Genomic DNA, 25,100 nt, shown 5'->3' with positions numbered 1-25,100 from the left:
AAACCTTTGTCTAGTAAAATTTTGAAATCTTATTTAGGGGCATATAAACCAGAAAGGTGTAGCTAAAGCAAAGCAGTTCTTGGACTTTCTGATTTTTAAGCTCTTAGGAATAGAAGTTACTTGTAGACAAAATACCACATTCTCACATTCCAGTTGTGAATCGTTAAAGCAAAAAGTTTTCATGTAGTCAAATAGGGGGAGACTTCTGCTGGAGAAAACCAGCAGACCTTTTTTGTCTGGCTTAAGTGAAATACCTTTTCAGCTCTTAAAATCATTCTTTAAGGGTAATATTTTAAGCCTGTGTTCATGCTAAGCTCTACCGTTTTACATAAATGCATACAGGATGGACGGAGACTCAGAAGGGAGGGAGAACTTCATTACCTAATTAGGATCTTTGTGGGCTTAACAAGTAATTACAGCTGTTATGATTTAAAAAATTCTCATTACAATAGACATGTGCTTTTTGCCCCAAGTACACCTTTTCTTCCCTTCCCCAATTTCAGTTTTTACTCTTGACCTTAATATTATGAAATTATAAGAGAAACACTAATAAAATTTAAGAGTTGGAGAAACAGGTTAACAGTTGTCTATTCTCATAAAGCAACAAACAACACTTGGCTTTATAAGCTAATTACTATCTATTTTTTTACGAAACTATTTCCAGCACAATAAAGAAAAAAATCTTGCAGACTTTCCCATTATTTTAAAGTAAATACTAAAAAGTATAAGTAAGTAATTTTAGGAGTAAAACGTGTTTTATATCTATTAATACTCAACATAAAATTGTCCCTAATTACTTTTTTTTTCTTAATGAAAAGCTTTCTTCTGTTGGTTTCTGAGTATTACACTGCCAACTAACACAAAAAACAGGAGGAAAAGGAAGTTTATCACTTTACAGTCTTGAACATTTTTTCAATTAATTTCCAGAATTTCCATCATAAACATTGTACCCTTCTGCATTCATTAGCTGAATCTTCTTGGAATCTTGGAAGAGCACAACATCTTTAATTTTACCAACGAATTCCTTCTGAAAAAGCCCTGTAGTGACTACATTGACTTTCCTGCCAATTTCAAACCCACCAAAATAACAAATGCCACCATAGTTTAAAGCAGTGTATTTTCTTTGTGGATCAATGTCTTCAAAAAGAATTAGCTCCTCATCAAGATATACCTTAATACAGGTTTGGTTTTGAACTACAGTAACAAAATGCCATCTTCCATCACAGCAAGTGAAGTATTTTCTGTGCATTAGAGGAACAGAGATTCTTTCTCCAAGATTAATCACTACTTTTAATGTTGCATTGGCAATACCAATGGCAAGGAAGTCATTATCTTCATCTTCGCTTTTGCCCATCCATGCTATTAAGCCTTCAGTTTGATTGGTAGTAAAATTTAAAGAAATGCGGCTGTACTGGAGGTCTCTTTTTCTGTAATAAGAATCTGTGTATTTAATGTAGGAGTTGCCGACAAACTTTGCTATATAAAATTTGATTTTGCTATCGCAGTACTTGCCTGTCCAGCCTAGTGCACATACACAGGTATATGAAAATGAAGAAGGTCGAGGAATACAGAGCGCTTGAGACCCACACATGTTTTGTGAACAGTGAACAGATTGTTCACATGTGGTCCCCGTCCATTCTTGTGGGCAAGAACATGAAAAGCCTGAGTTTTCAACTTGACATATTCCGTTATTTTTGCACACTGAGTACCCACAAACTGTTCCGTCACAGTCACCAACATTGGCTCCACCTTTGGGATCAGTCGCAGTAAGCTTCAGTTCCCTGTTGTTTATAACAATTTCTCGAATGCAACCAGTGAAACCTATGGGTTCATTTTCTACTGCCATTGAATTAACAAGGTTTAAGGAAGACACCCCTCCAACAAAAAAATCTGTGTGTGTGTCTAGTACATTCATTCCAGGACTAGCTTTTTGAGTAACATTGATACCATCCAGGTCCAAGTAGCCTTCATTGCCAACTCTTCCTGCTTTGAGTAAGTGCCATGTATTTCCATTTGCATGGACCTTCTGAAGGGCCTGTAGGATGACTGTCTTGTCTCCGAGATTGTAGCGTAACTGTGTAAATCCGTTTACTAATGATATACATAGAAAGTCACCTGTAAAAAACAATATAAAAGAGTTTTAATTTCTAGAGGTGGTGCACTGAAGAACGGCATATTAGTAATCTTGATACTTTCTTGCCTGCACTTCCTTGTACCATCATTATCATATCTAAATCACATAAAGAGAAATGTTCCCTGATGAGCTGCTCTTGGCCCTTTTTTTTTTTTCATTCTTATAAACTGAGCTTGTGTTTGCTTCAAGGTAAAAAGCCCAACCTTCTGCAAAGCTCTGCTTTTGTGCAGAAACTAGTTAACTGTGAGGTAGGAGGAAACAGGATCGCTTTGGCATCCAGGAAATGTGAGTTGGTGGTTTTCCCATTGAAAAGAATCAAGTTTTGGCCAAGTTACAAAAGCAGAAATACTCTCAATTTCCATATACTTGATGGATTTGTTAGTTTAGTGCACTGAAGGTGAGTCTGCAGCAGACATACTCTGCTTTACCTGAAGCTCCTTTTCACAACAGGGATTTTTTGGGTTTAATATTCTGACAGCTGTAGGAACAGGTAAGCTTTTTATTGAATTGTTCTTCTGGAGGGCTCCATGACAGGAAGTATTAGGAAGGAGTTTTCTTGTTCTGTCAGTGTTTCTGACCTTACAGGCAATGTAAAATGAGAGAGAGTACCACTTCGGACTGTACTCACAAATGTGAAGAAGAAAAGCTGGGAAAGGTTAGGAAATGGAAGCTGGAAGGAAAGTTTGTAAGAGCAGCAATAGAGTCTGATGGGGTAACTGGCAGCGAGGCAGAAGAGGACAGCAGAATATTGTGCTATCGAAAGCTATATTTTCAACCTTTTTGATATTTGCCTATGCAATTTAATTTTTTTTATATTACTTTTGGAAATAATAGACATCGGGTTGTTGTTGTCAGTTAAATTGGTAAACAAGTTTGTTAAACTTGAATGTAAGCTTTCTCTCCTAATAGTTACCAATCCAATTTCCTTAAACATTCAACATTTTTAAGGGTGAACCTGTTAGTAGAATGATGAAGTTTGCTTTCATGGGTGTTCAGTTTTTGAGTATTTCTGATCCTTGAATTACATTGCTTTTAGTAAAGTTAAAAATGAATGGCATAATTTACTCGAGGCTTGTGAAAGTTGCTAAAACCTCCATTTTGCAGGAATTATTCAGGTTCCCATTCAGGCAGGGTGGAGATGGTTCAGTTGTATTAGTGACTATAGAGCACCTGCCTTGTGCCTCACCTTCCCTGTCCCAGCCACCCAGGGGAAGAAGAAAGCTCTTCATTCTTTCAACTCCAGTGATGGAGGAGCACTTCCTTGCTAGTTCTGGTTGTGATGACCTCTTTTACTTCCCTATGTTCAGTATTCTTTTCGAGTACTTTGTTTTGTTATGGATTTTTTTCAGAAAATTAATATAATTCTTTTCACTTGTGGTTTCTCCTACTCATTGATATGGTTTTAAGCTTGCTTAATTTTTCAGTGCACAGCTTGAAAGCACTCATCTGTCTTCAGCCATGTAAATAACCTGCTTATCTATTTCTTTTGTCAGGAGCTCAGTCCTAGGTTAAGAAAGGAGCATCAGGAAAAGTTTCTGAACTACCTCTTTGGCAACATTCAGTCTCCTTTCCTACCCAGACATGCAGACTTGCACAAGGACACAAGTACTCATTTTTTGCTGTCTAGGAGGAAGGAAAACATTGACCAGCGTTGCTTTTTCATCAGACCTGTGATCAAGAGCTGGAGAAACTGGAAGTTCTCCAAGATTTCCAGGGAAGGGTTTTGGTAGCTTTGCACATTTGACAATGATCTGTCTGTTTTGGAATCTTATTCAGTCTTATTACAGAGCAAATCTGTGTTACTGATTCTGCTATCTACAATGTGAAGAGGTTATGGCTGAGTACTCTGTTCTGGGACAAATTTGAAGCCTCACTTCAAATTGGAGTAACTTCTTTTTCTGCTACTTGTGAAGAAAAAAATTACACTTTCCAATTTCAACTCTCCTGAGGCTCTCAAGGCACTTTTTTACGCCTCTGGTTAGACCCTCTCTTTTTACAAAGGACTTGCCATTTTAGTCTTTGGCAAGAACAGCAGAAGGTTAAGATAAATTTTAGGATCTTGACATTGATCCCAGGGTTCAGCTCAGTATTTCTCCATGAAGTTTGTAATGTCATAGGTACTACTGAAGGACAGCTGCCTGAAAACATTTTAGGACTCAATGTAAAGTGCTGTGTGTTCAGTGTCTAAGAAACTTCTGAAAGTGAAGGCAAATTATGGGCTTGTCTTTGTTCCTTTCACTTTAGCAACGAGTAACATTTTCAACAAGGGACCTCCATCTGCCCTGTCTCTGAGGGATGACTTGCACGCAGCTGAAGCCTCTGCAGGCCTATGTCATCATAGGAATTGCATAACCATTTTAAACAAACGGCATTCTTGCCACTGGTTTTTTCCTCTCAGCTGTCTCAGCATAGGAGACCATGAAGCAAAATGCCTTTTCACTATTTCAGTTTGATAATTTCTCAAACCTGTCTCACATGACCTTAACTAATGCCAAAGCTGTTTCTGAGGAAGTTTACTTTTGTTAAGTGTGAAGGCAATAACATCCTTAGTTTATCCAGGACTAGACTATATAGCCTATTCCTACTTCCGTGAAAATACGATCCACACACAGGACATAAAACTTTGCTTCCAGCTTTTCAGGTTAGTGTCTCATCTAATATGGGCTATTTATCTCCATCAGTAGCGTCACAGAAAAAGCAGAAACTCCTGAGGTAGGCAGTCACAGTTGTATTTTTGTTGTGCATGCAAGTCTTTGCCCAACCTGTTTATGGTGTGCAAGGAACTGTAAGGCAATCTGTGTCAACAAGTTTGAATCTTCTTTAGAAATAGGCTGTTGTATCTTAGCTGTGCCTTGAAACTGCAAGTCATCAAGACACTGCATTTTGAACAAAATCGTTAAGGGTTACAGCATTTAGTTCTGATGCACCTTCCTGCCCCATCACCTTCCCTGTTTCAGTGAAATAAGAAGTGGGCTTTTTATAGCCCAAATGCTGAAAGATTGTTTCCTTGTCTTCTTAAGGGAAGGGAATTTTGCAGTAGGTATTGCCTTAAGGACGGACCTGTTCTGGAGTTAAAATAGCACTTTTGCTTGCAAATTCTAGTTCAAGATTTTCACCAAGTGACGGAGGGTCAAATTTACTCTCCTCAGGATGGATTATCTCTATTCTGTAGCAGAAGCCAGCACTCCAGCAGGTGTGAATTTTTCTTCATCACTTTAATTTTCATGTTTTCATTATGTGCACAAGTCTCACCTGCTCCCATATCAGATGTCAGAATGCCCGGAAGCCTAGTCATCTCTGTGTCCAGAGCAGTCGGTTCCTAAAACTGGGAGCTAATGAAAAGACTCTTCTAAGTACATCTGACTGCTGCTGTAAGATCTGGACTTCTGTAATGGTATCTTCTTATATGGCTTCTTACGATGAATTCTGAATGCATCACAAAACTTTTCATCTTGCTACTACATATAAGTATGTAAGTCTCTAAGCAAATTGGTTACAGTCGCAGTGAAGTTTTAAATTGTTCCAAATGGTGACATACCCTTTCATGTTCAACCTTTATCTAGACATGCAGGTGTGTCTGTATATCCCCATTGTGAGGGGGATCATGCTCAAGCAGTATCAACTCTCCTGTTTTTATATTACCATAGGAAACTCATCTACATCATAATTTGTCAAAACTTAGTACACTTGGAAATTCATGAACTGATTAATTCCTGGAATACTGAAGGTCTGAGATTCCTTTAAGATGTGTTGCTTGTCCTTTGTCTCGTGTTACTGGGCAGAAGCCTCTATGTTATGCTGGCGAGAAGCTGTGATGAGTTCAGTGCTTCAGCAGCTTCAGCAGGGTAGGTATCACAAGAGCCCTAGGCTATGGTTTCTTGGTTAAAGAACATGTGTAGTCTTGATCCCTTTAGCCATTTCATAGCCCTGAGATGGGATCTCTGGATGTATGTTTGGTGGCTTCAGTTTGTGCCTTCTGTTGGTTTTACCTCACATTTCTGTCCTCTAGCTCAAAGCCAGAATGTCAGTTTCTATCCCTATGGTATCAGGTAGCATTTCCCCTGCTCTTCTTCACCATCTTTTTCAGAAATTTTTACTGATCATTGGCACTGTGTCATAGCGAACAGAGCCTTATATTCTCATAAGAAATAACATTTACAGGAATCATTCCCAGTTAATGAAACCTCTTACTGTAGGTTCCACTGTGCTCATCTTCACTCTAAACTGACCTTGTTAAGCCACCATAATAAAGCGTTTGTGTCTCCAGCAGTATTATTCCCTCTTGTTAGTATAATGCATCCTGTAGCCATCATAGGTCCAAAATGTATCTTTGCTCACTGCTCTTTCCTGCCTTGCTGAGCTGAGTTCACATTGGTTTCATTCTTTTTTTGATCATTCTGTTCTTCACAGTCTTCCTCTCATCCTGCTTTGGTGTATGATTTTCCATGAACCAGAACCATGTCCTTTTACACTGTGACCACTTATGTATTCTTACAGGGGCAGAATTTTTCTTGTCTAGAGGGGTTTGAAATAGCCATGTCAGCCTCCAGCTGAATGGCTACACTGTGGCCAAGGAAGGTGATGCACTGTGGTGTCCACATGGGAGGAAACCTAACTGACCAGTAGCTGTCCTTCAGAGCTAGTCTCCTGAGCATTTCCAGTAGCCAGAATAAGGTACAGGGCCAAGGAGAGAAAGCAAGGAAGAAGCAGGAGGGCTATAAATGGATAGAATAAGGAAATGAAGGACAAAGAAGAGATGAGCCTTATTCCCACCCTTCTGCAGCCTCTGCTGCTAGTTCCCAGCCTGTAATGTCAACATGGTTGAAGTGTGTTGTCTTCAGTTTAATATCTTTTCCTGCCTTCCTTTAGGTTTATTAACCTTAACCTTGTCGTTGTGCTGGTCTAAGTGCACACATACAGTTAGATATCAGTCAGCTGACGGATTATATCAGCCTGTTTTAACTTGATCTTTTATCTAGGGATGACCATAGCCAGTGCCCCTAATACACACTTACAGGAGCTACCCATGGATATGCCTTCATGGGTTATTACAAATTATTCTACTCCATGTATGGAACCCCATCTCACAGCTAATGCAAGACTGAGAACAGGTGTCAAGTCAAACCTGTAAATTTCTCAAACCATGTAAAAAATCACTTTGGCAATAGATAGATTCCAGCTTCAACTTGGAGCACTATCCCAGAGCTAGGATCCAGAGCAACCCTGTAGACAGTGATGCTCATGCATCTATAAGGGGTGGGTAGTTCCCTATTTGTAGATTAGACAATTCAGTGGGGTGTCTGTTCTGCCTGGCAGTTTGGCTTCCTGTGCTGCTAATTTAATCCATACAAATGATACCAGAATTAGTAACAAAGCAGAAATTATGTCCCTGTCAGCTAAGGAGACATGGCTGCCAAGACAGAAGACTTAACCACTCTTCAGGTCCTGTTTTAAAAGTAGGTGGATAATCAGTTTGTTTCTGGTTAGGAAAACAACACACCTGCCTCGTGGGTATCCTAGCAATTTTACATATTTCCAAAAGATTTTAGCCCAGTTCCATAATTCAGTTTTCACCATAAACAATGTTTTATAAAACCACACAGGCATCACACACCCCTACTGGCTTTCTCTTATTTTCATGTTACAGGTTTATAAACTGAAATGCCTTAAATATCAGGAATTAAAGTTTTGAGGTTTTTCAAACCAGGTTGGTAACATAATCTGGTTAAAGAGAGACAGAGAACTGCTGTTGCAAATGTTGAGTGTTAAATTTAGCATGAGTCATCCCATTCTTTTTATTAACCTGACTTCATTCTTAGTCACCCAGCATAACTGTTCTTTCTCATCTCATCGGGGAGAGATCGCCCTTTCCATCACCCTGGCCTGAACTCTGGAATAATGCAGGCAATCTACAGCATATTCCACCTCTGCAAACAAATGTAAAGCTTCAGTAATGCTATGACTCAACAAAAAAGCAAGTATATAGAGTGTTTGCTATGTTAATGGACTGAATATATGTAGCAATGGATGTTTGGAAAGAATCCTGCCAAAGGTGGACTGATGAAGCAGAAGTTTTTAATGTTGTCTAAACTCATGTTAAGAGGGCTCTTTACAGAGCCACTGCGTTTTTCCCTATACCTCCACTGTAAATCCCTTATCTCTCGGGCCAGAGTGTCCTGGGAAGATGTCCCAAGGTGTTTCCATTGGTCCCTTGTTAACCCCTCCCTTATTGGCTGTAAACCCCTTACCTTGATTGTAACCCCTCACCTGTGATTGGTCCCCAAGGGCTATATAAGCCCCCTCCCACAATTAAACTCTCTCTTTCGTCCTCTCTCCCCTGGTGGTCTGGTGAGTGCTCCGTCTTGGGGTCCAGGGGCCACGTGGTGGGGGGCAGGGTGGAAGGGCATACTCCTTCCAGGTTATGGACTAAAACGAGGCCTGAAGGATCTCCCCCTTCCCAAATATCCACCGTTAAATATACGTTGTTCCAACATTTGATGGGCATCAAGCAAGCCCTGTCTGAATTAAAGGCTGTTTAATCATTAAGTCTCATGCTTTCTTTGGTAGAAGAGGATACACTGCCCTTGAGAAAATGTGAAGTGGGTGGCCTTCTACTGTCACTGTGCTGGACTCCACATGAATGCTGTAATGTTTGCCGAGACCTTGCCCAGAAGCAGTGCACAGGACAAGTAATCAAAGAGGAGAAAAAAGTCCCCTTGTCATTCTATCTGCAAATTTCTGAACTAACATACACATACACAACTCACTTGTTGGGTTGGGCTTTTTTCCCAGCTTATTGTTATTATAGATATCCACATAAATTTTGCCAAACTTTGGCAATTATTTTCTTAGGGTTGCAGAAATCAATACTACCAGACTTAAAGTCATGATACACATTCAGAAAGAGCTGACAAAGAAACAAAATGGGTGACTGACAGAACAATAGGAAATTCTGCTAACAGATTCATAGGATGTTTTCCTTTTTATGCCCATTTGCTAGGTGTTTCAGTGTCTGTACTGAAGTAATGATTTAGTTAGAGGAACAGAAGCTGGAACCAGCAGATCAACTTTCCAATAAGGAGACAGTCACCTGCCCACCCTTTCTAGAAAGTTCCGTAATGTTCTTTGAAAAGAGCAAAGCCAGAAGGAAATGTTTCAACAGAAGTCTGATGTTTATTTCTTCACCTACTAAAGATCTGATTTTATTTTTAATGATGGGAGGATTATTTGGCAGCGCCTGCCCCTGAAGGGAAAGTCCCAGTGTAATGTTTACATGGGTGACAAGCCAAGCCGATGTATAACATGCCATTCAGTATCTTTGCTAAATTAGCTGTGTAGTCAGAGATGATTTCTTTAAAAAAAAAAAAAAAAAAAAAGCATTACCTAGTGAGGGAAAAAAAGTTCTAATTATTTCCTATTACAAAGGATTTTTAGAAACAAAATCCTGAGATTTTGGCAATCAATTTATTAAATCTTACATAACTGTGAAGACAAAAAGGCTTTTTTTAAAGTGCTTTCTAAACCTATCCCCACAAGAAAGCTCACTCTTATCTGCTGGCTGCTAAGAATACTTCTGAGTCTTTCATCAATCTAATTCTGTCTGGATTTGACAGGATTATACGAAGGCAAATATAAAGAGCGAGCTGATTAGCTTTTCCTAAATCTTTCAAAACATCAGGACAGTGAAAATGGAAGTAGGAAATTTGTAAAAAAATTACTCTATATAAGATGTTTTTTATTTTGAAATGGAATTAATTGTAGAAAGTGATTGTAAGAAAATTTTCCTTCCTGTGCAAATTAAACATTCGTAAATGGCAATAGAATGAGGGCATGCCTCTGATAAACCACTCCTGGCCCAAGTTAAACAGGCTTAGCACTCTCTTTGATACTTCCAAAGAGATATTTAATTTCATCATATGCTAGCTACTTTCATGACCTCTGACTATTCTTTTGAGAGAGATCCTTTTTTTCTATTCTATTTTTCATGGCCTATCTAATGCCTTAGTTTATGCAGGAGAGAACTGTTCACTGAGAAGCTCAGAATTTGACCTGTAAGTGATGGAATTATAAAAGATTCATTGTAGAAGACAGAGCTCGTTGCTAATACATGTGTTTGTATTACAGATGCTCCATATATATATATATATTTTTTTTTTAAGCTACTTCTCTGTATATGATTGCAATTAGAACAAGGAAAACTGGAGGTGCCAGCAGTGTATGATGCATTATCAACCTGCTAAAACATCTGTGTACAGAATAGTATGGTGGTACAGTGGGCATATGTGGATCTGTATGCATTTGTGGATGAGTATGTTTACTGAAGTATCTCAAGAGTTTTTAGGCTTTAAGCAAAGGAATGTAAAAATACATGATAAACAGTTAAGTAATTTTTTTTCATACAAAGCCTGATTTTTGCACAACATACTGCTTAATACAAGCAGAAAATTTGCCCTAAGGTGATGTTATGAATGATATGTAACGCTTCTTTTTAAAAAGGTGCAAGGCACCATGTAAATGCAATATAAAGATAATTATGCTAATAAAGTAATTACAAAAAATGTACACTTTAAAGACTAAATTTTAAAATGTATTTATACTGGCAAATTATGTTTTCTTGCCATGAAGTTTTAGGAATGTTAACTTAGTAAACTTGAAAATACTTCTATAAATAGTAGAAATATTTTATTTAGTTATTTTTTTCTCTGCCTGTCTGGGAAATGAAGAACTTGCATGTTTTGCATGCTTCACCAACAAGCTTTTCAACAAAGTTACAGTTCTGAGAAGCCTCATTAACTCTCTCGTAGTCTGTTCACTTTCAATTATCTTGTCTGATCAATTTTTGTATTGCTTTATTTTGGGTCATTTTAAAACACTGGGACAACGCCCCGAATTGAGAATCCTAGTGTAGCTTCTGAAAAGATGGTTACTTTTCAGGGGGAAGTGATTTCCTGAACCATTAAATAACTTCATTAAATACTTACTGGCTTTAGACTGATCCAAAACTTTGTCATGCATGTTTTTTCTTATGAATGTGATTATTCACAGTTCAAAACAACTGTACAGTACAGTTCTGGTATCCTCTACAAAGGAAGGACATGGAACTGTTGGAGCAAGTCCAGAGGAGGACCACAAAGTTGATAAGAGGACTGGAGCACCTCCCCTATGAATAAAGGCTGAGAAAGTTGGGCCTGTTCAGCCTGGAGAAGAGAAGGTTGCATGGAGAACTCATTGCAACCTTCCAGTATGTGAAGGGGGCCTACAGGGAAGCCGGAGAGGGACTTTTCATTGGGAACTGTGGTGATAGCACAAGAAGTAATGGGTACAAATTGAAAGAGGGGAAATTTAGGTAAGATATTAGGAAGAAAATTCTTTACTGTGAGGGTGGTAAGACACTGGAACAGGTTGCCCAGGGGAGTTATGGATGCCTCAGCCCTGGCAGTGTTCAAAGCCAGGTTGGATAAGGCCTTGAGCAACCTGGTCTAGTGGGAAGTGTCCCTGCACATGGCAGCAGGGTTGGCACTAGGTGATCTTTAAGGTCCATTCCAACCCCTTAACATTCTGTGATTGTATGATAAAACCCAGTCACCAAGGACATGGAGTTAGAGAGACTAAATGCCTGAATCACTTCAATGTACTGCTTTTCTTTTTCAAAAAAGTACCTGGGTGTATGATATCAGCAAGCTGTAATACCCTTACCTGACTGAGTACCCAACTGCTGTGCAGTGTAGAACAGGATACCATCTGGAGATAGAGTCTGAAACTGTAGTTTGATATGGGTCTTGTGCCGAATATAAAAGGGTGCAAATGACATCCATGATAATTCATTACTTCTGAAAGATGGATCACTAATGGAAATACCTGAAAAATACAAGAGAAAATGTCTTCTGAAAGATATTTTGAGAGGGCTGCGTAATGACGTTCGTAGTTCATAAATGCTGTACATAAGACTTCCAATTCTTCCCTTTCCAAAGAATAAAAATAACTTAGATACAGAATAAAACTTAGATAATAGCAAATCAATGCCATTGTCTTCTGTCTTATTTTCATTAACAATCAAGGCTGTAGTTGTAATGCAAAATAAATGCGATCTTCTTAGCATTCATTTTCAAATAAATGTAACTGTAAATTTTACACATTTTAAAAATTCAAATGCAAGTACTTTTGTAGGAGTCAGAATAAACATTTCTTTCCTCAAAATACAGATTAAAATCTAAGTGAAGGATTTTTAATGAGCTTCTTTGTGTGTCATAAGAATGTACCTTTTAAGTGGAAAACGCTCATTAATTGCTGCTGAGATGTTTGATAATTCATTACCTTATACTGAAGTGGAGCACTCACACAATTACTGTGAAGATACAATGTACACTTTTGAGCTGTACAAAACTTCATCATCCTGTCTTACCTCTTCTCTCAGTGCTAATTCTTCATATGCACCACAAAATCAGGCTGGTTAAACTTTCTTAAGCCAACTGATAAATAATTATGCTTTTCTATACTATTTATGTAACTATTTACAGTTTTTCTCAGTAAATTGGCATTACATATTTGAGTTATCATAGAATCATAAAATGGTTGGCTTGGAAGAGACCTTAAAGATCATTGTTTCCAACCCCTCTGCCATGGGCAGGCACATCTTCCACTAGACCAGGTTGCCCAGGGCCCCATCCAACACTCCCAGGGATGGGGCATCCACAACTTCTCTGGGCAACGTGTTCCAGTGCCTCGCCACCCTCACAGTAAAGAATTTTCTTCCTAATATCCAATCTAAAATTACTCTTTCAGTTTGAAGTCATTCGCTCTTGTCCTGTCACTACATGCTGTTGTAAATAGTCTCTCTAATTATGTTAGTTATTTGCTAATTCATTATCATGTGGTTGTTAGTTTATTTGTGGATTCACTGAATAAATCAAGCTATTTAAATTTGCAGGGTGTATTTAGACCTGTGTTATAAGCTCTTTTTACTATTTAGTTAAACAGCAGTACTAAATGCCTGAGCTGTAAGTGTTGACCCCCTCACTTCTCAGTTTTCCTGCTGAAGCTATGCTGCTTCTCTCCTAGGAGGTCAACATCTTCATTTTGGTGCTCCCAATTTCATAGTTTCATAGTCACTTACTTTCACTGAAATATACCTTCAATATGTCCTTGTAGTGCATTCTTAGGTGACCTTATGCTATCTTTCCACACTCAAGTTTTCTGCATAGTGTCTACTGGTGAATCCACTCACCATCCAGTTGCACCTTATACTACTTATTGCAGGCAGGCCTTAGTTATTAAGCTGGAATACTGCCAGCATGCTGCAAGATTTGTGATTTGTCTATTTATCACACCCTCTCTCTCTGAGTAGGATTCAAGGTATACCTGGTTGACTGTGTCCAGCAGCCAGATGCACCAATATACAGGATCCAGATCTCCCACCTGTTACCAGCATAATCTGACTTGAGGATATCTCTTTGAATGGGTAGTAACAGCTGACCTTTTCATTAATTTCCCCCAGTAGATTACAGTTAATACGTCTGAGGAAGGTGCATGGATTTGATGTCACAAATTCTCAGGAAGTCTGAAAGTAAGTTTTAATCACTGGAATATTAATTTAATGGACTTATGAAATGCTTGAATGATCAGAATGAGGCTTTTGATGAACTGTTGTTCAACGTATGTATATATTTTCAAATCACTCCCATCCTAAGTATCATAATATCTGTTGTGCATGCTATCAAGGCTAGGCAGTGTCTGTAGTAATACATTACATAATGTCAAAAATGTGAAGTTCCTGGCATCTATACTTAAAAATTGCCAGAAATAAAAGTGGTTTTAAGAATAGCAATTACCCTGGAAGATAAATAGTAATAAAACTTACTAAACAGATTTGGTGATGTAATTTATATCACTAAAACTTATAAACACTATCAGGTACAAAAGACAAAGGAATACTTAATATTCCATATGGATTTTTAGGTGCTTGCATTTTTTCAGTAGGTAAGAGACAATTCTCTCCATTGGTAGTTGAAGATATAACCCCCATACTGATGTCTTTGTATTTCAAAATCAGTCAGCAATAATAATTCATTTTGTACATAGACATTGTTGCTTCATGCATCATTTGGAAGTCAGTCTTCTCTTAGCAAATTTTTGCACAGCGAGACTTATATAGGGAGGAACTGTGCCACAGTGGTCAATCTTATATTAAAATATGCTGCTGCTTAAAAGGTCATCCTGGGCAAAGTGTACAGTGAGGCATCTGAAAGTCTTTATGGCAGATTCAGTTTCACTTTGTCGATGTAGTTAGTTCTTTACTGCTTATGTAGGAAGCAGGACAATGACTAGTGTGAGAGCAAAATCAGCAGGATTGAAATCCTACATTGCTTTTCATTGGGAGGTGTATAAAAGGAAGATTGCTATCATAAAAAGCCTTGGAGCAGAGAAAAAGAACAATGACAAAAAGGTGATTTTATAGTATCACTTAGAAAAAATTAAATCCATGGTTTTACATTACAAATAGAGTATTCAAAAATAACACCTATATCTTCAGCAGCAGATGTCAGAATGCTTTATTAAGGAGGTATTATTCTGATTTATAGATATCAAATACAATATTTAATATACTTCATTCTGAAACTTCTAAGATACAAATATTTCCATTATGCTAAAAGGTGGGGGGTTATTCCCAATAAATGTATCTTACAAGTGTCAGAAAGCAACATATTTTGCCACAATGCAGCAGGACTAACTATAGGAAGTACTAGAATGACTTCTAATTTGCTTGTAAATTATCTGTAGATCCTGCAAGTACCAATTGTGTGCATGGAAAAAATCTGACGTGACAGGTACATGGAAATGTGCATCCATATCTCAGAACAGAATGCATTCCCTCTACCACAGTGCACATAGGTGAGCAGTATGAAATTTCATTTTTGCAAAATTGCTTCTATAGATAGACAAAGTTTTAAGGTGAAGAATAAGACGATTTAAGCTTTTCAATTTGCTTTTATGGCAGGCAAATGCAAAAATAGCATGTCATGTCAAAGGCTGAGGTACTTCGCTGTGGTCTTCTTGGCAGCAAAGTTTTTTTCTCACCTAAGATAAGAAAATAAGAAGCGCAGCTCAGCTTGCACAAGACGGCTCCTGTTTTACATATGCTTTCTCCAGAGAAACTCTTTGCTAAAGCAAATGAGGTGAATGGATGCCTTTGCCAATCGTATAAGATGAATTGTAGGACTTGTGCTGTGTAACTACTGCAGTACTTACTGCAACACCACCGTGAGGTTCATTGTAAGCACAACAGGCATTTAAGCAAATACTTCTGTATCTGATTAATGACCCACTTTTCTAAGCTGAATATGAGTATCTGATGAAGCTGCAAAGAATCACAGAAGCACAGAATGGGTAAGGTTGGAAGGAACCACAGTGGGTCATCTGGTCCAACCTCCCTGCTTAAGCAGGGGCATCCTAGAGCACATGGCACAGGATTGAGTCCAGACAATTCTTGAATATTGCCAGTGAAGGAGACTCCACAACCTCTCTGGGCAATATATTCCAGCTTCCAACAAGAAGATGAAGGAAAATGTGAGTCACTCCTCAAAGGAGTGTGGACCTAATAACAAAGGACACAGAAAAAACCACGTTTGGCTCATTTTTCACTTGGTAAAGCATGATTAAGCCTCTCAAGTCCCTGAATCTGATAGCTGGGCTTGGAGAAGTGAACCATCAGTTCCACAGTGATGAGGCAGGTGCTAAGGTCAAGCCTGCAAATAAATCAGTCTATGAGTCAAGGTCCAGGTCCAGATCAAGTGGATCTTGACACTGCTGCACTGTTCGGATGGGATCAAGGGGCATTTAAAAGCTACTCCTGAAGCAATACAGGAGGAAGCTCCTGTTGGGGATCCTCAGCAGAGCTGTCTTTGAGACCAGAGACCAGCCCCATCTCTATGGGCTAACAAACACTGAAAGCTTTAAACTCCACAGTCAGAAATTTTTAATGCTTTAATTTGATTGGAGATAGAGAGTGAGCAGCTTCACCAGTTGTTTTTTTTCATTTTGGAAAACAATGACAAGTATGCCTATATGGAAATCTTCATCTTAATGCAATACAATTTGATTGAGGTTAGCCCAAAGATTACTAATATTGCATGGGCATTGTTTCTTGCTGTGTAAATATTTAGAAAAACTGAAAAATATTAGTTTTGTCTTATCTAAATGGAAGTGTATTTTTCTGTTGAATTATCACTTATTTAATCTTTGAAGAACTAACTTGTCATAACTTATAAACTAATTCATGTATAGCAAAAAAGATTATAGTTCAACTTTTAGTGCAGTAATAAGCATATGTTAACATAAATATCAATTATTAACACAATTCAAATATAACTATTAGAACGAGGTACCCATGAAATCTGATTTTGGCAGACCAGCAGCCATTAGTGATCTTTGCTGTCGCTGAAGAGGAGAGACTGAGGCAATCATTATTCTGAGCAATACTGGAATAAAAATCTGCAATTTTGTAAGTGAAGTTCTGTTTGGTTTTGTTGCAGTGGAGTTGTAGTCTGTACTGTAAGCTAATTAGAGACCTAATTAGCTAAGAACTAACACCTAGGAGCATATGGCTAAATCCCTAAAAGATCTCTGGTTTTCCAAAGCCTAAAATAGCTACTACTAGCCAAAGTCAAAACAGTAGACCTCAGTCTTTCAGTACGACACATATTAAGAGATTAATGCCTATCAGTAAGTCATCCAAGGCAGAAAATTGTAATGGGAGCAGCCATGAAACCTCAGTACTAGGAAATAATTTGGACCAGAAATCTGAACCTGATTCATCCTGCATACCCAGGATATGGATAATTTCTATTTCTTCTGTCCAACAAATATTTCAGTAGACAAAGATTTCCTGGAAGAGATTAGGCGATAGAGGGGAAAAAAAGAAAACATTACCTACCCAATCACTCAGTGATTATAATATTCTTTGAGGATATGGTAGATATGTGTTTAGGTATTTGCATCATGATAGTGAAAGTGAATGCTTAATCACTAGGCAATTAGAAAATGTGACACAAAAAAATCTACAAATATTTAATCCATGCCTGGCTTTGCTCATAATCTTATTCCAGCTACTGAAATGCTCCTAAGGTGCTTTCAAGATGAAACCAGCAAGAAGAAACACCCAATTTGAAATTCCCTCTTTGGGACCATTTTGGCACTGGAAGCCTCTGATTATCGAAAGACTGGGGGATTGGGCAGGAATGTGAGTATCTCAGTGCAGCCTGATACAGCAATTTGTAAAGAGTCAAGTATCTAACACTTAATTACTCTAGTTTCTATCTTGGACTGGATTTAGTTTGACAACAGCGTAAATGTGCTTTGAGGAGGACTGGAGTATAAGAGAGCTGGTATTCTGCGTGCTGTTTATGAGAATAGTTAAGTAATCTAAGGAAATAGATTACTATAAAACTGGAGGGATTAGTTTTGGCATTAAGACACTTTCATTTAGCTGTCTATACATATCATCTATAGGCAGGAAAATACCCATTGTGGTGAACTACGATGTAAGACAGGATTTAGTTGCTTAACCATGTTTTTCACTTGCCACTGAGATGCTGTAGTGCATCCAGGCCATCCACGTGGGTCTGATTGGTATAACAGCAAACACAGGACCTGCAGCAGTTGGCAGCTTCAAGGTGAAAGGGGTGTATTGCCATGTAACCAGGTCCTGTTCTCTGGCAAATGAGTATCATCATTGTGCAACGCAGGTAACAGATCTATAAAGAAATTAACATTTTCCTGAAGTAGTCTCCTCCAAGGCTCCATTCAGTTTCCTAAATGTAGGTACCTACTTTTCACAACCTCTATTGCCTTACCTTTATTTGCCATTTCAGAAAAGCCCAGGCATCCAGCAGGTCCTGTGCCATATCTATGAATCCTGTCTTGATGCTTTTTGATACAAGTTTGAATGCCAGGGCATCTCAAACAGACCTTAGCATCTACATTTAGAAAAGTTTCTTATTAACTAAATAGCTTCACTGACTCTATTGACTAGACATTTATAATGGAAACTTATGTATTGAACTCACATGTGGACACTTAAATCTACATGCTTTGCCTTTAAAACCAGTTCCCACCATTAACTAACTAACTAACTAACTAACTAACTAACTATGAACACCTTCACAAAGTAAGGTGAGAAGCATATTTCTAGCAAATCAGTTGTGCTCATAGAGGAAGTCTAAATAATTCCAGAGTCGTCTTGCTAAGTGCTAATTGGCTGGCTGTATCTTGTCCTTATTCAATTGGGTGATTGGAGGGAATGGTAAGTAAATGATGGAATTTTTATTGGGACATCACATCCCATGATGACATGGCTGACCTGATGTGGAGGGTATTATCAACTCCTTCACTGTGTCATACATGACTTCCCTTGAGTTTATATATGATGTATTTAAGTAGATAATTCACTTTATTCTACTTGGCCTTTTAAATTATACAGATAGATATTACAAATGCATGTTTCCTTGTGCCTATCATGAATATTACGTTTACTAGACTATTACTAACAAACTTGAAAGCTTATATTGCTTTTTAGGTAAAACAAACAGCACATTTTATCCTTACAGGATAGGACTGCTGTAGCTACTATTTAAAGCTTTACTCATGTTGCCTCAAAGTTTCAAGAAATAACAGTGGAAATAATCACTGTCACTCAAAACAGCAAGTTAATAAGTGCCTGCAGTAGACCTTTAAATAAAATAAAGCTTTACAAATAGTAACTATGAAATAGTTTGTGCAAATCTAACTGCACTGTAAGATAAATCCAACATACGTATATGCATGTGTACGTGCTTCAGTGTGTGTATATAAGGTATATTGCCAAGTCTTGAGCTAAATCATACTGTGAATTAATCTGTCTTACAGTAGCAGTTAAAATATGTCAAGTAACATTCTGGACTATGCAGAAAGAAAAAGATATTCATAGCTAAAATTATTTCAAAAGTCAGTTTTCCATTTTTCATTCATTCACCATGACTGTGAAGATGGATTAAATAGTTATAGAATTGTCATTACTTTTTTTTTCTTTTCTATCAGTTTTTCAGGTACTATCAAAAATTTTGCTGTATTTTTGTATCAGAGTAATGGAATTTGATGTCAGAATAATATCTGGAAAGTTGACTTGAGCTGATAAATGTGGCCCAAGGAAGTTGTTTGCCATTTTTTCATCAAGGAAATGGCTTTACTGCTTGACAAGTATCTCACTAAACCAAGGACAGAACAATGAAAAGCTCTTTACATTTGCTTTCAGTTCTTCAAGAGCTGTATGTTGACAGGCAGTATTTGTAGCTATGGAATTCAGAGACTAATATATAGTTGAAGAAATCTATTTATTAACTTATTTCATTGTGAAAAAGGCAGTGGCATTCTATTATCATGCCTTGAAGTCAAGAAAAATTATTTTAATAGATTTTATGAATGTATGTGTCATAAAACTAATCCTGCTAAAGAAAACTATTGAATAATTTAAAATGTATAGAAATATTGTCATGAAAACCATGTTTATTTTTGCCACTGGCAAGTCTTCTCCAATAGTGCCATCTATAGAATCTTTCAAATATTACATTGCTGTTCCCTTAAATGAGAACATTATCAGTTCTATGAAATCTCCAATTAACTAATCTGATATTGCAGGTTTTCTTAATTCCTCTACAAAATTATCTAGGAAATAAATATGCTTAGTACCTAGAGAAATTCTATCTTATGTGTAAATACATGTCAATGCTTAATGTCAGAGAAACTTCACTGACTTCAAATTTATTTTTGCTCAAGTTTTTCACCACCTTTAGTGATACTGTTTATGCCAAGATGAGAGAGTTGATTTAATCCATTAAAATAAGTGGCAAGAAAAATAAATTTAAAAAAAAAAAAAAAACCAAAACAAAAAAGATAAGCCACGAACATTTGGATGCTAGAAGAGTACTTCAGGGAGATGTTGTACATAGTTGCTGTGTTTATTTTTTCTTTAAAACTTCATTATTGTCTACTGCTGGAGACAGGATTACCAGCCTCACACAGGGACACTGTTCTTATCAGAGGAATAAGCTGCTAAAATAGAATTTAGTAGAGATTAGAATATAATTGCAGACAAGCATTATGGATAACATGTCTGTATTTTTGAAGTTTGCATTTCTTAGTAATTTCGAAATATAAGAAAAATATTGTATTCATATATATAATAACAACGTCCAGCGAATCAAACTATCTGCAGCACAGGGGTTTTAGACTGTTTCTTCTCCCTCAGGAAGAATCATCCTTGGCATTTATCTTGGCCACTGTTTCTCAGCGTAGTAGTCACGCTGATGCCAAGAGGTCTACTATATACTTTCAGGAGAATTAAACAACTGGGTCCTTAGAGACTTCTTCCCCTTCAGAAAGCCTTTGAGAGATCTAAGTACAAAGATATTCATTAATACAAGAATAAATTGGAACTTGGTGTGCAAAGTCATGCAGGAGACTCCCCAGACAAAGTACTGGGAGCTGGAACCTTTTATTGGTTTTGAACACTGTGTGTTAATGAAATACTTGAATTATATGCTGCTCCAGACAGGCTTCACTTCTTAATCAGAAGACAATTTAGAGTGGTACTTCAGTTTCAAACTTTAAATCAAATGAACAAAATATTTTATTAACATCATATTTTGGTGTTGTGGAAAACATAACTATTTTAAAAAAACCTCAGAATAAACTACTTCCCCCATACATCTAATCTTTGTGGTTATAGGAGTGCTAACTAAGAAATAACACTGTGCCAGATCCTGCCAATGTTGGTTGTCATTTATGCACTTCAGGAACTGGGCTGTCTTTGCTGTGTTACTGTCATAGCTGTGACTGTTTCAAACCAGTGGAACAGCTTTCTTTGCTGTTTCATGTGCCACAAACATGAAAGTGGTTTGAGTCCAAATGGCAATGTTAACACTAAAGACTCCTGCATTAATCTTCCATTTCCTTCCCATTTCATTACAACCACTTTTATTTCTGAAAGTATAAATTAATAATTTTTTTTTGTTTGTTTACACCAGTGTTAACTCTAGAAACCCAACACCCTTGAAGAAGCATCTTGTCTTACGAGTGTTAACGGGTTTGGTCAACATAGTACACCTAAGAAGTAGAGCTTTAAATTATTCTTGAGTAAGTGTATTATCCTGCCTTGCCTGACAAGGCTTTGTTTCTTGGACCCATTTAGATCTAATTTACAACCCTCTCCATTTTTCCTAATGCTCCTTATGGATGCTTGCCTTTCCAAAGCTGATCTTAAATTTCACAGGCATCTTCTTACCTGCTAAACCTCTTGATCTTTCTTCTGGAAAAGCAAGTCCTGGCACCTGCTTTGGCAAGTTGAAATATACTATGAAATATTTGCTCTCAGCATTTCAGACTACAAAATACCTGCGCATTACTTGCTGAATAGTAATAATTAGTTGGTTGTGTACAGCCTATAGGAAATGCAGAGTAATTGAAACTGCTACCTTCTCTTCATCAACTGGATTGATTCTTCTAATTCCTCTAAAACACATGATTTAACACACATCTCACTGCAATCTCCTGAGAATATTGCTCAGTATTTACATTTTGGCAATGATCATTGTGAGATGATCAAGCAAGCACTGTGAATTTCAGGCCATACATGTCATGACAACTGTGTTAACTGATCTTGCTCTCCCTGGGCTTAGTGTTGTTCTAACTTAGTTTTCCAACTACCGAACACTTGTTAGGGCAGCTCAGACATCTAAAGTTTAAGCATAATGTGCTGTATCTCTGTGCTGATAGTCTTTGCATCCTTGGTGGTTTGAGTTGATGCTCTAAGCAGGACACATCACAGTTAGGAACAGTTTCATCTTCATCTGTACATATGCTTTCATCTCTCATTTCTCATGTACATAGTTCATAAAGAACCTAGAACATTTTTAGTGTTTTCTAAGCACATAATTGTTTGATTATTGCCAGTTTGTGTCTAAGTGCCCTTAATATTTGTGTTCAGAGTACTTTTCTGTATTATTGTGGTTCTACCCCTACTGCCCCATTTACTCACTTCACCTGACTTGTTCCTGTGCAATCCATACTGTTGTACTGTATTTACCAGTTGCTATTATTTGGTGAAGCCCTCTTTGTTATTCTACTCTGCTTCTCCTTTACCTCATAAATCTCTTCTATCTTTTTTTCACACTTTTTCCCTTCCTTCTTGCACATTCATTAGTCTCCATCATTTAATTACCCTTTGTTTTCTCCTGGACCCTTTGGCTGTTCATTGCTCTCTGTCTCTTTTTCTTTTGGCTCCAATAACCACCATTAATCTAGAGATAAGATATTCAATCTTGATAAGCAGCTTTTTTTTAGCAATTTGCCACCCACTAAAAGAGCAAACTGCTCTTTGAAAAATCTCATGATAATTCATTATTCTGCCAGAGTAAGGTGAAATACAGGGCAAAGAGTTTGGTCAGGATCCATAGTCCTTATTCATAAAAAGAAATAGTCCTTTAAATAAAACAGAGGAACCCTCTAATGTGTTTACCAGGTGGAGGAATTACTAAAAGGAAGACAATTTACAAAAAATACAATTTTATGTTGCTCAGATAGAAGCTATTTGTACTGATAATAGTGCCCATCATAAGAAGATCCAAATGTATTCTGAAACCAGAACACAGGGGAGTTTACCTGATTAATTACCTGCTTTATGTATAGCACATGCCCTGGTGATCAGTATTCTGGATCCTGATGACATTACTTTTGAAAACCTCACTTGAAATGAGAATTCAAAGTTGAAAAGTTCATAGAAAGAGCCTTGAACAGCTTTTGCAGCAGAGGCAATAAAGCAAGCACGTTCTTACAAGGAATAAGGAATTTAACAATGACTTTCCAGAAGCTATATTCTTTTTCTTTCAAAATGTAATGGGATTTAAAAACTATCCATCTATAGTGTGAGGACTGCAAATCAGGTCAGATGAAGTTCAGCTTCTCAGTTTTGTGCTTGCAACTCACACAATAAGGGAGGCTGGACCTTGAAAAGCAGTTTGGAAAGGGGGCTATTTAATAGTAACTGGAGTTCTCCAAAAGTTCTGCAGAGAGCTTCTCAAAGGAAAAACATAAACTTGTACAATATTAACATGAATCTAAGAGCTGTGAAATAGAGGGTGTGGACCGTACTGCATTTCCTTACACTCAGAGCACACTTTGAGCACTCACAGGAAAAGTCCCTGAGCTTGCAGCACATGTGTTTCCACATTGTTCAATATTCATTTGTGTAATCTCTCAGAGAAGAAGACAGACAAAGGATTCCTAGACATAAGGGTAAGAAATGCAAAACCAGGAACCTCTCCATTAGCATCAGTAGAAAGTAGATAAAGTCCCAGATGCTTTCCCCTTCTGCAGTAGTACTGAGATGTCAAGTGTATTTCTCATCATACTTCATTATGGTGAGTTTGGCAATTGAACTAAGCACTATAACATTTCTCTGCAATGCTTCCTGTCCCCTTGGCATATAACAAATCATGTTCATGCTGCCTATGAATGTGGTTGAATGATTTGAAAAAATGGAAGGAACAAATGGTGTTAAAAATGAGCAGAGTAAGAAAACAATATCTAACAATTCATAGTTTTAAATTACTTCTAAATTCACTTTCTGTAAATAAAATCTATTTTGTACTTTGTATCTCTATGTCACATTTAATTGATATATTGCAAAATACTGTGATTTTACATCTATGCATTATCCCACAACTGTACAATGCACTATCCGTTTGACATACCTTGTTCACAGTAGGTACCAGTTGTTCCAAGAGGACAGTGACATGTGTAGCCATTAGGCAGTGGCACACAGGTAGCACCTTGCCTACACAGGTGTGGAGGATCATGCTCAGGGTCACATACCGACACTATTTCTGTGCAAAATGCACCTTTCCATCCAGCGAGGCAGTCACAGCTGTGGAGGGTAAGTGAAAGGAAAGAATTCAATGTTTTTATCAAAAGAAATCAACATGTCAGTAGCAATCAGATCAAGATTTTCAAGTTTGGATACCTGTATTTTATAATCTGATCCAAACTGGTTAACAGAAAAGTTCCTCATTTAACTTCTTTGTATGTTCATTTTATTTTAAAAGAAGAATGTTCTTAATAGGAAACATTTTATTTTGAATCTTAAGATTACAATATTAGCATCTGTTAAAAAAAAAGGGGTTGTAGCTTTTTTGTGTGTGTGTGTTTTGCTCTACAAATAACTGAAAAAGGCCTTGGCTTCATAAATTAGGAGGAGTTAAAGTGGACATTAAAAGGGGCAAGGTAAGCAGCAAAGAGCAGCCACAAAAAAAACCCCAGATGTTAGCATAAGTGAAATTTCTACCAGTTTGAAATTTTAACTACTAATAGGAGTCTGTCAGCAACTGCCTTTCACTTATTAATTTTCTAAATTCTTATAACTGGCACATTAGAGGTAGGTTTGTTGAAGCACTTGATGGAAAAAGGATAGTGGATCCGGCCATGAAAGAGGTGGCAATCTGGATTTCATGTATCTATGATTGTAAATCTACACCATAAGCAAATTTTCTAAACAGATTGAATCATTGTAATTGTTATTGTCTGCTATTCTTTATGCCTTTCTTTCGTCCAGGCCAGGGAAATAAACAAACAAAAAAATCATACATCTAAATTTAAAATCAGTATGAATTTTATAGGAATTTTTAAATACAGAATACACTTGGCACTTAAAATGCCCTCCTTACAAAAATTAAAATGAAATATGTATTTTAGAATTTAGTAATATTTTATGATAAAAAAATTGTTCCCCTGAATAAAAGCACTTATGGATTGTTTCTGGAAGGTTTCTCTCTCAAGACTAAGAATGAAAACTCATATATTTTGATTGATTCTTAGCCAGTGTTTGGGGTTTTTTTCTATGTGCAAAATCTTGACTTTTTCTTTGAACTCCCTGAGCTACATT

The 25,100-nt window shown here is 37.3% G+C and overlaps 1 protein-coding gene across 1 annotated transcript in view; it reads right to left on the bottom strand.

Moving 5' to 3' along the window:
• Positions 1–402: 402 nt before the first annotated feature.
• EYS (eyes shut homolog) overlaps positions 403–25,100 on the bottom strand; it is an 868,863-nt gene continuing 844,165 nt past the window's right edge. Inside the window, exons 47-49 of the mRNA XM_027698171.1 lie at positions 23,914–24,086; positions 11,831–11,992; positions 403–2,115 (exon numbers count right to left, since the gene is read on the bottom strand). Coding sequence (XP_027553972.1) covers positions 917–2,115; positions 11,831–11,992; positions 23,914–24,086 — 1,534 coding nt within the window. The 3' untranslated portion in view covers positions 403–916. The remainder of the gene's footprint in view (positions 2,116–11,830; positions 11,993–23,913; positions 24,087–25,100) is intronic.

Source organism: Neopelma chrysocephalum, unplaced genomic scaffold (assembly GCF_003984885.1).
Source record: "Neopelma chrysocephalum unplaced genomic scaffold, ASM398488v2 Primary Assembly neopelma1_23b, whole genome shotgun sequence".
Classification (NCBI taxonomy): Eukaryota; Metazoa; Chordata; class Aves; order Passeriformes; family Pipridae; genus Neopelma; species Neopelma chrysocephalum.
This window is presented reverse-complemented; position numbering and strand designations above follow the sequence as displayed.